This window comes from Hyposmocoma kahamanoa, unplaced genomic scaffold (assembly GCF_003589595.1).
Source record: "Hyposmocoma kahamanoa isolate Upper Pololo Valley unplaced genomic scaffold, ASM358959v1 296, whole genome shotgun sequence".
Lineage (NCBI taxonomy): Eukaryota > Metazoa > Arthropoda > Insecta > Lepidoptera > Cosmopterigidae > Hyposmocoma > Hyposmocoma kahamanoa.
In genome coordinates this window covers 3944795-3957682 of record NW_020653780.1, presented here as the reverse complement: position 1 = coordinate 3957682, position 12888 = coordinate 3944795, and the positions used below count along the sequence as shown (strand labels likewise).

The following is a 12888-nucleotide window of genomic DNA, read 5'->3' as shown; positions in this document are numbered from 1 at the left end:
TATAATTAACGGTAAAGAGAAGTGATTTAAGTTTACTAAAAGTGTACTTAATGCGCCTAGGTGAATTAAGTTAACGCGCCCCGTGAATTACATCATCAGAAGTTCAGCAGACTATTATGTGCCCTTAAAATACAATATAATTCTTTTAGCAAATTTTCCTAACATGTCAAAAATTACTTTTAATGTTTTTTACTTTTTTAACCGACTTCAAAAAAGGAGGAGTTCTTTTTGTATGTATGTTACGCGATAACTCTTCATCAAAATTTGTGAGCCGATTTTGACGATTCTTTTTTGTTGGAAAGAGGGACTTCAGATGTGGTCCCATTCAAATTTGAAGAAAATATTCCACATCTAAGGGTGGCAAACTAGGAAATGAATGACTTTTGCGGTCGGCTCTTTGATCTTTTAGTATTTCCTCTTTGTTTGAGAAAAGCACTATACAAGCCTCGGCGGGAACGGGGTGTGTTTGACTCATATTAATATGTAACTCATAGCCGTCCAGCGTCTGCAGTAATGTACTACTAATATACTGTAATGTACATACAATTTAAAAATTAATATTAATATTTTTATTTCAAACCGAAGAAATGTTATTTGGTCCATATATCATATAGTCTACTTATGAGGTCATAGGCATAAAAATTAGAAAATGATAAGGAGGTGGAGAGCAGTCGAAGTAGTAGTTATTACTCTTGTTGTGGGTACATTTTTATGGGTCCGGATGACATCAAAATGTGGCTAAAGGTACATAATAAATAAAATAACAAGTATTTTGTGCGGTTTATTCAATTTTAACAGTTATAATAAGATTTTATGTCAGTCATCTTAAGTTGTTCTTCGTAAAACCATAGCCCATAAACTTTATATCATTTGAAAATTTCCTTATCGGTACAGCTTCTCTTTTACTAGAAAATTTATTTGATTGAAAATATTCTTTAACTTAAAACAATAAAGGGCTTACATTACCTACGTTAAGCACGCTGGTAGTTGTTACGTTACACCTCGATACCAATAAATATTAAACTGTCGTATTTAAATATTTTGAAGAATAAGCTTCCCTGCATGATTTTCAATGACAAAGGGGTAAGTAACGTTCACCTCTGAGCGTCCATACTACTCCAATCTTAAGTGTGATGTTAAATATATTTTACACATATTCATTAGCCCCTTTGCCCCAATCAAAGAAAAGAATATTTTCAACCAAATTAGTACAGATTGTTCACATTTAAATTAATTGATAGATTTAATGCTCCACTATAGATTAATATTCGTACAATTTCAAGTGATTTTACATTAAAATTTCGATACATTAAATAGGGTAAATTTTTTCTACATGATTTTCCATTATTTCATTTAGATGTCTATGACGTGGTATCTGGGTCTCTATCGCAGAATATGGTAGTATTAAATATGGAATCATGAATAATTAAGGTCTTTGGATACAAAGTTATAAGTAGAACTTAATTATAACATCACAAATTAAATGTCACTTAATTATCTAAAATCACAAAAAATAATGTACATATGTAGTGACTAATTTATGTAAATAAATGTATTAATTACTATTAATAAAAAACAGTAATGGAATGTTTGGGTCAAGAGTACTTTATTATTTTGTGATGCCCTTACAATGTAAAAAATAGTCTCAGAATGTTTTAATAATTACATATTCTTTACCATAGACTCTCTCCAAAGTCATCGTTTAGGAGCAGCACTAACGTGAAATGAAGAATTGAATTTTAGCACTTTATTGCAATAACCCTTTGAATCCCATAGGTTCGACAAGTGCATCGGTTGGTTTAGACTTAAATTCGACCTATTTTAAACACTTTTTCGTAGTCTGTTGCCACATCTCAGGCATAAAATTTCGCGGTTGGCAAAGGATTAGTGCATTAAAAATTCTTTAGCAAAATCAACAATTCATAAATTTTAAAATTAACTTATACATCGGAGACATTTAGATTGTGCTAATAAATTAAATATCTTTAACAATTAAGCAACACATCTGGCAACACCGTAATAAATAAGTGCGTGCCATATTATGGCACATACTTAATCTACTCAATAAATTTGGTAAACCGATTCATACTAACGATTAACATACATTAATTTCACCATACTAAAGGTGTATACCTACTTACATCATATACAAGCTATGTGCCACAAACGGCAGTTTGTATTTAAATAAGATATAAGTACGTATAAATATAACATTTAAGTAACATTATTAACTGAAATTCATTAATTAATTATAATATTTTTGGAATGTATGTCAAATAAACATCTAAGATTCAACAGCAACAAAATTTTGCTTATACCAATTTTAATAGAGCTACGCTTTAACGTTTTTAAAACAACAACACTAATATTGCATCTATAATAAAAAATTAAAATGGCCATTTCTGAGATAACTTAGTGCTACCCACACCATTACACTCTTTGACTATTATTAAATTCAATATTTTTAAGATTAATTTATCTAAGTTCATTCACTATCGACCAATCGTCATATCCTAGCAAACTGAAGAAAAGTTTAAAAAATATTTCTTAACAAACACAAAGACTTCAAATAGTATTGGATTACATAGTCAAAAATAAAATTATAGTCAAATATAGAAATCCAGTCATCAACAATTTAAAAACAACAATGTCTTTAATAATATCAAAATTACAACTTAAGACTTCAAGTATTGTTTACAGAAAAAAAGATGTTTTAATACTTATTTCATACCTACTTAGCCTAATTATTATAATTGAAATTAACCATAGTGAAACAGTGAGAGTATAGTAAAATTTCACTACTCGTTTTTTTATTACTTTTATATACAGGAATGCTTTAGTGCAGGCGTGAATGAACAATTCAAAGAAGCACTAATGTAAGGCATATCTTAACTGACCAATCATTCACTTATAACTTTAATCAACGTTTGAGTTACTTTACGCCTCACACAAGTGCAAAATTTAATATTATTGTGTAGAATTCAAAGAATATCGAAAGAACAGTAAACTATATCGCATTTAATGAATTTTTAGTACGCTCAGTACCACGAAAAAGTGAACAAGTTGTATTATGTTTTACGATCCAACTTATGTACATAATAGTTATATCCTGTCACATCCGGTCATTTTTTCGTAATTCAACATACCTTTAATAAAATTTAATTGAAATTAGATTATCTTGAGCTCTAGTTTTTAGGCGCCAGTCTTCCGTGGCACTAAATAAAAATCTTAAGTCGAAGATATAAGAAATGAAAGTGTAAAACAAACATAATACAAGATATAACTTATTACAAACAAAACCACTATCTGATCCATGCAACCCTGTGATATAATAAACAGACCGCTTTCCAACCACAAAATATTGAAGGCACTTGTTCAAAACAAGCGTGAATTAAAAAATAAATAAACAAAGCAGACAAGTAACTTGTTATTAAATTTTCTTCAATCAATTTAAAAATCCATAACAGTAAATGAAAATAAAAAAAAACAAAGCACGTTAAATAGCGCCAAAATGAAGTACATATACATGTACATAGTAATAAAAGTGCGTTACGTTTATGTAGTTGGAAATCGATAAGATATAATTAATACAATGTAGTAACCTAGTAGTAGATATCTTAGAATTAAATTTTGAAGTAAACATTTTGAGCTACGGTACATCTCTAAAGAATTAGTTGTTTCGTAGTTTAATCGCTAATACAATTATGTACATTGTTCCAAAAATCATGTGTGAGAGTCGTGCGCAAATGACTAAGTCGATTTTTTAAATTTAGTTATATTTTTGGCACATAGTGTAAATTGAGCTTTTGCACCAAATAATTTTGCAAGCTATTCTTAACTTTTAGTTTTGTTTTTGTACCAGCATTACCAAAACAGTGGCAATAAAAAATAACGAGGAAAATATAATTCAAATAAAACAAATAAAGTCAATATTAATGATGTGTAAGCCAGTTCCAATTAGGTATTTAGCGATTTCTCTTTAGCAATCTTAATTAGATGGCTATGTAACGCAAACAATGTAACAAAATGTTTTAACATTTACAAGAACAATTTTGCAATGAATATAACAAAATATAACATCGAAATTGAAAAATTCAATAGAGAAATAAAAACAACGTTGGAAGTTCGTTTAAGCAATGTCATTATTATATTTACTCCAATTAGTTTCTAATGAAGCACATAGGGTCCTTTTAAGTACTTGGACCTGTCTAAGGCCCGTGTCGTTGCCGGTGCTATTTTATAGACAGTCGTAAGTGGCCTTGGTCTCGCTGGAGCTTATCTTTAGTCGAATTCGGTACTTTGTTTAGCTTTGCCCGATTACAATTATTCATCATTAATTCGAAATATTTTTTAAAACAAACACCAATTCATATAATAGTTCAAATTTCTCAAAAATTGGCAATGTTCAATACATTTCTTGAATGCAATGCCAAAGTGATATGAACCGGCTATTTGAATCGTTTATTTATTCACGCCTCAATGTTAAGTCGTAATAATTTCAATTGTATATTACGAATTGTCGAACGCCAATAATGAGGATACATTATCGAAATGTAGGTTACAGTAAATATGATTAAGAGGGGGCGTTGATGCGCCATCTCGTGAGAAAATTACATATAAAATAGGTGTCAATAAGGCCAATAACCTGTTCTTATAATTCTAGGTAGCTAAAGATATCAAGTTTATATAGCCAACCATCTCCTCTGGTTAAATATGGCGATTATGTTAATTCTACCGTATGTTATTCACGCAAAATGGGCGCTTTGTCGTCGAGTTGCGGATATCAACCCGTTGCACCAAGTACCAAGTTCTACCGTCTACTATTGAATAAAAAAAAGACTATGTCCATATGTTATACTGAATTCCTAAGTAATAAATATATAAACAAATTTTCTTTCTTTAACATTTCCACAGACAATAAATACAATAAAGAAATGGAGCTGATACTCATTTTCATAAATGGCACTCGACAATTCATCAGAAAATTCGTTCATGTCAAAGTGAGGTATTTACGTAACTTGAAACCATTTTGGACCTCATTTTATAGCATTGAGCACGCTAGAAGCTTCGATCTCTCAGGTTTTGCGGGACTTGAGGGATATGACGTTTTTAGCCAAATTTTAGCTAATTTTATGTAGCTTGAGCGAAATGCATTTACTCAACCACGAGCGTTTTACATGATTTCTTTTCTGCGTCCCGCAAACATGGGAGTCCCGACTTATTGACGGTCAAGCTAAATTAGATGTTTATGTGTTTACAAGTAATAGTCAGATTGTCAGTAGACCCAAGACACAGGGACCCATTGAGGAGTAGAGCGCAATCTTGCCAAGGCCGACTCCAGTTGGGCCAGCGTGTCGTCAATGTCGTTGTTCACTATAGTTAAGTCGAAATAATGTCCGTATGTGCGCCGAAGTTGATCAGACTCGCGAATTAGTACTTCTAGGGAACCGTCGTACTGAAATAAAAGAACTAGGTTAATATTTGTGTTGACATAAACAATTACCTTGCTTTGTTGGGAATATTAATTTAGTTTACTTTAGGTCTCTACTATTTTTACGACTATTTTTAACTATTTTTAAAGTTAGCCAATCGAACATTAGCGTTCTGTTTAAGAAAAATTAACTGGAATTAAATTACCTGCAGATTTTAAACAAACTAATGTATTAATGCACATTTCAGTCTAAAGTAATAAATAACCTAATTGTAAGATCTGTTCAATGACAAAAAAACAAAACCTATGTCTAATTACAGCAATTTATTACAAGGTCTAATATACATACAGGTAATATTAGTAATGCACTTACATCAGCAACACTATTCAGAGACGGAGCAGCAATGAAAACGACATAGGGCGCGAACTCTGCCGTGCGTAATATCTTCAGAGCTTGAGGCTCTACGTCCAATATGGCAATGCGTCGTTCGGCGTGGATACGACGGATGGTTTCGAGTTTTGTACCATACATTGCATCTTCATGAGTGCCTGCAATAAATGAATAAAATATGCAAGTTAATAAGTTAATAATGTGCAAGTCATTTTAAATATTGTATTTTTTTTACTTTTCAATACTTTTTCAGTTCGAAATATGTCTACTATACTACAAATTTTCTAGGATGTTCCCTGTGACACTTCACAAAATTCTATATAATATAACCTTGTAATGACGTCCACCAATTTACGTATTTTATAAACTATTTTTATAATTCTCGCTTTTAAGTGAATAGATTTTGTTTAAGCAAATACATAAAATTAAAGCAAAAGTAACACCAAATTAGTGAGAAATGAGCAGAGAAACATTTTTTTTTTCCAAAAAATTATTTATCTTTACGACAACGTACAAAGGTTACTTCATTGGACTGCATTAGCTGGAGATTAGGTATATCGGTAAAAAGTTTTCAATGATTTAATGAATATAAAATGATTTAATGAATATAAAATACTTATAGTGCGTACACGAGTTTAACCTATTAGGTAATAGTGATATGATATGAATAATTAAAATATTTTTAATCTACATTATGAGCCTCAAATTTATTAAAATATCAATTGATATGGCATTTGAATTTAGTTGGGTGTTTTATGCCTTCAATGCAATACAAAACACTTCATACATTCCATTATCTTGTTTAGTTACAGCAAGGCTAAACAACAACAGCCTAATTAAACAAAACAACCTAAAAGTCAACAAATAAAAACTATAACAAAAACAAAGAACTTTAACAGAAAACACAGCAGGGGCTATTGCATCATAAAGAAAAAATGCATTTACATTTAATATATTTGTTCTCCGGTACCTACTCCATAGAAATATCGGATCGGATATCAAAAATAATATAAATATTATTTATACACAGTTCATGTGAATTAATTATTTTAAAAACTCATTTTTTTAAAATCCGTATTATACAAGGCTGTATAAGAGAGAACCTTTGCTTCAAAAATAAATTAAATAAAAAATCTATCGACTTTACCTCATTCCTATGACAAATGTCAAATGAAGTGTCACAGGGATCATCCTAGAAAATTTGTAGTATAAGTTAATACTGTTCATAGGCCAATAAAAAAGTAATGATTTGTCATAATTGTTTGTTTTGGTTATTAAAACTCAACCAAGCTAAATGTGGTCTGGCGGATCTCTCTCCTCAGACTCGGCAGATTTCAACATTATCAAGAACCCATTTATACGTCCTACTGCTGGGCACGGGTCTCCTCTTAGGCGAGTGCTTAGGCAACAGTCCACCACACTGGCCCAATGAGGATTGGGGACTGCACACGTTTTCCGAGGACTTTGTTTGAACTTTCTTCAACGTTTCATCACGATGTTTTCCTTCACCAAAAAGCTTATGATAAATTTCAAATTAAATTTCGCACAAATTCCGAGAAACTCAGAGGTGCGAGTCTGGATTCGAATCCACGATCCTCTGCTTGAGAGGTAGTAGGTCAAACCATTAGGCTACCACGGCTTCATTTTCATTTCAATTTCTTTAACGGGGTAAAATTTTAAAAGTAGACAACCCAGAATTTATAGGTAGTCTGTTGGTATCCCTTTTCAGTATACGCGAGAAGCTTCTCCATTCTTTTTTTTATTCTCCCTCTACGACATCGCCGTACCTGCGGTGTCTATTTAGACATATGTCTGTGACTCGTGTGAACTGTAACTTTGATGTTTATGTCAATGATAAAAAAAAAATTTTAGATCGAAAACATTGAAGGAAATTCACATAACTAGCTATTAACTCTGTCTTTGGACAAACGGGCTCCCTTCATCTTCTTCCATATCGTTCTAGTTTGAGCTACGGTTCTTTAGTCTCAGTCTGTTTGTTGCTTTATATCATTGATACAGTTTTCTGGACAGGATGTCTTCGAATCGGTATATACGTTATTATGTTATTTTAAATGTTAATAATCTTATATAACCGCCGCCTATACAAGTTCCTGGGATCAAAGTTCGTAAATCTCTGAATGTAATAACATTAGCTTTCCCTAACTTTCAAGAAGGAATATAGTCGTACCGCTTTTGTGGTAAAAACGTGCTGATTTTATACAGGCAAAGAACTCTATCATCAAAAAAGAGACGGTAGAACATACCATATTCCAAATACTCGTTGGCACCAATGTCGGCCATCATTTCCTCATGGGTTACGAAGTAGTAGTTCCTGCCGTTCTCCTCGTCTGCTCGCGGTTGCCGCGTCGTATCTGTAACATTAATACAGGATTGCATTTATCAATGATGTTTGACCACTTTCTTATTATTTCATTACCAAGGTATTTCGTTTCGTGATAAATTATACTTTTTTCTTGACAACCGTACCAATTGCATAGCCTGTTCTTAAACTGTTTTGGTACTCAAAACAACGGTATTCACTCTGGGGCACTTTCAGAACACCCAGACCAGAATCAATTTAGTAAAGTCATTTCCTAAATTGGTCCTACCGGGAATCGAACCCAAGACCTACTCATCCAGCGCCCACAGTACAAATCGCTGGGCCACCGATGTTGTCATTATATTAATATTACATAATAGAAATTATGCTATTAACAACATTGAATGATATAATCCCGATTTACAAAAGTATTATTACCTATACAATCTCATGTAGGTATATAACTTGAAACTGCTCTTATACTTGACGTTCTAGATTAAATAATAATTTGAAGATTCAGGCGTTACTTTGCGGAAATCCATATTGATAAAAATGGAAGTATATAAATTTACTACTCCGCGAACTCGGTGACGGTAACAACAAACGAGAAAAAAAAAGAGATTTTTTTGCTCTCTTGTTAAATTTTTATATCAAGTAACTGTTATGTTGAAGTGGCACTCAGAGCCTTAAATCGCAAAGATCTGACTGCTGCCACACGCGCTACTACGCCCGTCACCCTGAGACATAAGTTGACAAGTTCCATGTGCCTGTAATTTCTAAATTAAGTAAGCCCAATGGTCCTTGGCCCTGGCATATAGGGGAGAGTGGAAGAAAAATGCATGTTGTGTCGACAGGAAGAAGAAGAGGCCCTTTTACACGTTTTAAGGCAGTACCAATATTTTGTCAATAAAGAAAGATAGTTAAGAAATTATAATAATTAGAAGGGGACTCACGTGGAATAGGATAGGCATATAAATCAGGATGTCGTGCGATCAGCGAGTTCTTGATGTGTCGTCGACCCACGCCGTGAGCGCCGAGCAGCACTATTGTTTTCCTCTGAAACGCTACAAAGGTACGATACAAGGAATGTTAAATATGCCAATTCGTTTTATATAGTAAAAAGTATATATAAGTCAGTATATATAGTATTAATAGTAACAAGTTCCACCATGGTCTCCTTTGAGTAGAGCATTTATGGCCGTAATAGGCCACGCAATTCAAGTTGGAAGTTTTCGTAGGGTTTTATGAATATTGTCATAGTATTTTCTTAGTGGAAAAAAATATTAATTACAATGATATTTTTACTAATGCGACATTCATATATTTTTTATGAAAATAATGCAAGTTGGTTGGTAGTTTTCGAAGAGTTTTGTGAATATCGTCATAGCTATTTTCATAATAGCAAAAAATATTGAATAACATGATATTTTTAGTTATTAAGATATCTTAGATATTTTTAGTTTTATTAATACATTTTTATGAAAATACTCCACTAGTTTGTTATTATTATTGACCCAAAAATCGAATAAACATAAATTCTTTCCGTCTGACTGGACGCCACGGTGAGGTAGTAGTTGCAGCGAAATAAGGCTGATTGTAAAATACACATAGAATATACAGACAAAATTAATCATATTTATCCTAAACAAAAAAGAACTTGTTTAAATCACAGATCTTCGAAAAAAAACTGTACTTCCGAATAATATACTGAAATTCCGAAAGAAAAACTAACTTACCGATGTATGTCCTATGTTGTCACTCGAAATAGAATTTTCGTATGATGAAATAGTTTAACAAGCATCAAACTTAAGATTAAGAATAAGATACGGTCGCTTTTAAATTTATAATAGGTTGTTTACGAAAAAATATGAAATATGAATTAAGTTGACAGAGTAGTATTTTGTCAGCAGATTTTTCGTAATTTTCAACATTTTATTCGGTTGTTTCCGTATTCTTATTTCCACAAAAGTTTTCAGTAGCTTATTAAACAACGCAGTAATATTCATATTTTTTCGTCAGACTTGCTCGTAATTAATGTTGTGACACGCAGGCAAAGTCGACAGAAATGTCCTAAATTATGGATTTTTACGTTAAGATTAAACAAAAAGTTTTGATACTCTAAAAATCTGAACGTATATTTGCTAAGATTTCGCATAAACTTGAAGTATAAAAAAACTAAACAATCAAACATCGCAATTATATATTATCAAATTTATTTTGTGAATTCAAATTTCAACTGCAGTATTTTTAGAATTTGGAAATTATTTCTTTTATACCTAGTACATTGTGGCGGCCATTTGCAAAATCCGTAAATGTTATGTTGTGAAAAAATAAATTATCGTTGTATCTATTTCCTTGCAAATGTGGTGAAAAATATTTTATGTAGCATGAGCGGTAAAAATTACAAACCTCGAGCCCGAGCTTCTAACAAACTCTCGTTAGTAATTAGTTATTTACCGCGCTTAATACACAATGTACTATTAACAAGCTTATTTTTAATGTACTTTTCAGAACTTTTATTACTACCCAAATTTATTATCCATGTACAAGAATCGTAATCATCATTAACCGGTTAGGGAGTCTCCACACTTTGTCGACGACGTGGAAAGTTACGAATTCGGAACATGTGCATAGGATTTCAATGGTAGGATTTGTTAATAGGATTTTCGATGATATAGACAAAATCAGACGTATGGTAGATATAAAATAATAAAATAACATGTATTTTCAGGGACGGCATATTGAAAGCGCCGGTTCTAAGGAATCTTTCTCTGTGTTCCATGTTTGTATCAGTAATTGTAACAAATTAGTGGAGTAATTTTACAAAAAATATTGAATATAAATATTGAATATCATTGTAGTAAACCATCGTAATATTCAATAAACTTAATACAACATTTATGTTCGTCAAATAAAATCTGTAAAATAACCTGTTATTCTTAAAATAGGTTAGTTAAGTGTTAAATTTTACTTACAAGGTAGTTTGACTACTTCTTCGTAAGTGACGACATCGAGTTGATCAAACACCGCATTGTGTTTCGCCAAGTATTTGTCCTTCGACTGTTTCTTCTTGCGACCGAATATCGAACAATTAACTGTAACAAATGCACCATTCATTAGTACACTGAAAAATCAATCAACACGATTGATAAAAAATACAAAGGAATACTTCTTCAAAACATTTTTAATAGTGGTAACGTAGAAAAATTAAAGGAGCGTCAACAAACACAATAACAACACCGAAAAATTTAAAATTTTGTTTTATCCAAATTGAAGTAGCTTTATTAACTTCTCTTGCTACACAGAAGCCAGAAAATACTTATATTTTTATGATAAAAGATTTTTAAAATATTTTTGTAAGAAGCCAAAATCAATAACAGCTGTTCTGTATGTCTGTAATTTTATGTCTTAAATTAGCGACGTAGCAAGTAGAATGGAAAAATATTGAGTGACAAAATAACACTTGATGCATTCAGGAAAATCAAAATCTTAACGAGTCATTTTGCAAACTCTCTATTTCATCTTGATAGATATCTTCATAATGTAATAGAAACAAGAGATAAAACTGCATTATTGTATTTATAATTCAGATATATAGACACACTATAGTGCTGTGTCTCTAACGCAAATTTACACTGACAGTTACTAGTAATAAGAAGTAATATTTTGTATACAAATTTTACGTTGCCGCAATAAACAGTAAAGCGTAAAAAATTATCACACTGGTCCGCGTCATGCAACGGTGTGCGGAGCTGCGTTTTTTAACGTTTTACCGAAGTTTCTCAGTTTGTATGGAAAACACGCGCCGTACAACACACTGACAAACGCGTCCTTGCGCGGGAGTGGCGGGCGCATGATCCGTCGTTCCGTACACTCCGCTGCGTGGTGCGAGGCAGTGTGGTAATCGCCTAAACTCTCGTGCTGTGTCTCTATCGCAAATTTACAATGAATTTCTTGCTAGCAGTCACAAGAAGTATTATTTTGTATAGAAATTTTACTCGGTTGCAATAAACTATAAACTCTGGTACTATGTTTGGATCGCAAGTTTACAGTGACAGTTGTAGAAGAAGGAAAATTTACAACGACAGTTCTTGCTAGCAGTCACAAGAAGTAATATTTTGTATATAAAATTACGAGGTCTCCAGCGACAAATGTCACTGTAAAATGATAAGTAACCTGACCTGCGATGTTGCTAACAGCAGCAAAATTGCAATGCAAAATTCTTATTAAGGTTAGGTTTGTTAAGCACATAGTGTGGTCGGCTGGCCACACCACCCTGAACTTGATTAAGGTAGTGGTGAAATTTGTTGCTTACCAACCGCACTATTAGCGAATTACCTGTGTTCTCGCAGCCGTCGGTATGTGAGACGCAGCCCTCTGCTCCTAGCCGCACAACATTACAACACGATCATGCAAATGCATACGGATGGCATGGTATATGATGCCACAGTCAGTAAAATTATCTGCAATATCTTTCCCAGAACTAGACGGTTTCCTTGGTTTATTTGTGTTGTGTTTTTTGTATATCAATTGGATGCCGCTTAAATAATGCCATCTTTATTAACCGTTAGGATATTTGGGATTTAGAGCTCGATTTATTGAGTTCTTTACAAACAAATTGGAGTTTGTGAACAACAAAAACTTAATGTATCAACAACACCGCTTACGTAATTTCATGTAATTTTATAGGAGCGTGAAAAAACCTGCATATTTTATTGAATAAAAGGTTTTTTATAAAAGGTTATC

The 12888-nt window shown here is 32.4% G+C and overlaps 1 protein-coding gene across 8 annotated transcripts in view; it reads right to left on the bottom strand.

Moving 5' to 3' along the window:
• Positions 1-775: 775 nt before the first annotated feature.
• The window catches only part of LOC113229249 (peripheral plasma membrane protein CASK), a 362788-nt gene continuing 350675 nt past the window's right edge, over positions 776-12888 (bottom strand). For 6 of the 8 annotated variants that reach the window (XM_026462773.1, XM_026462774.1, XM_026462776.1 and 3 more), the window contains 6 exons: positions 12481-12525; positions 11118-11237; positions 9096-9206; positions 8087-8194; positions 5805-5980; positions 776-5455 (listed from right to left, as the gene is read on the bottom strand). In XM_026462773.1, the coding sequence (XP_026318558.1) occupies positions 5276-5455; positions 5805-5980; positions 8087-8194; positions 9096-9206; positions 11118-11237; positions 12481-12525 (740 nt within the window). In that variant the 3' untranslated portion in view covers positions 776-5275. The remainder of the gene's footprint in view (positions 5456-5804; positions 5981-8086; positions 8195-9095; positions 9207-11117; positions 11238-12480; positions 12526-12888) is intronic. The other 2 variants (XM_026462778.1, XM_026462780.1) reach the window with 1 other exon arrangement.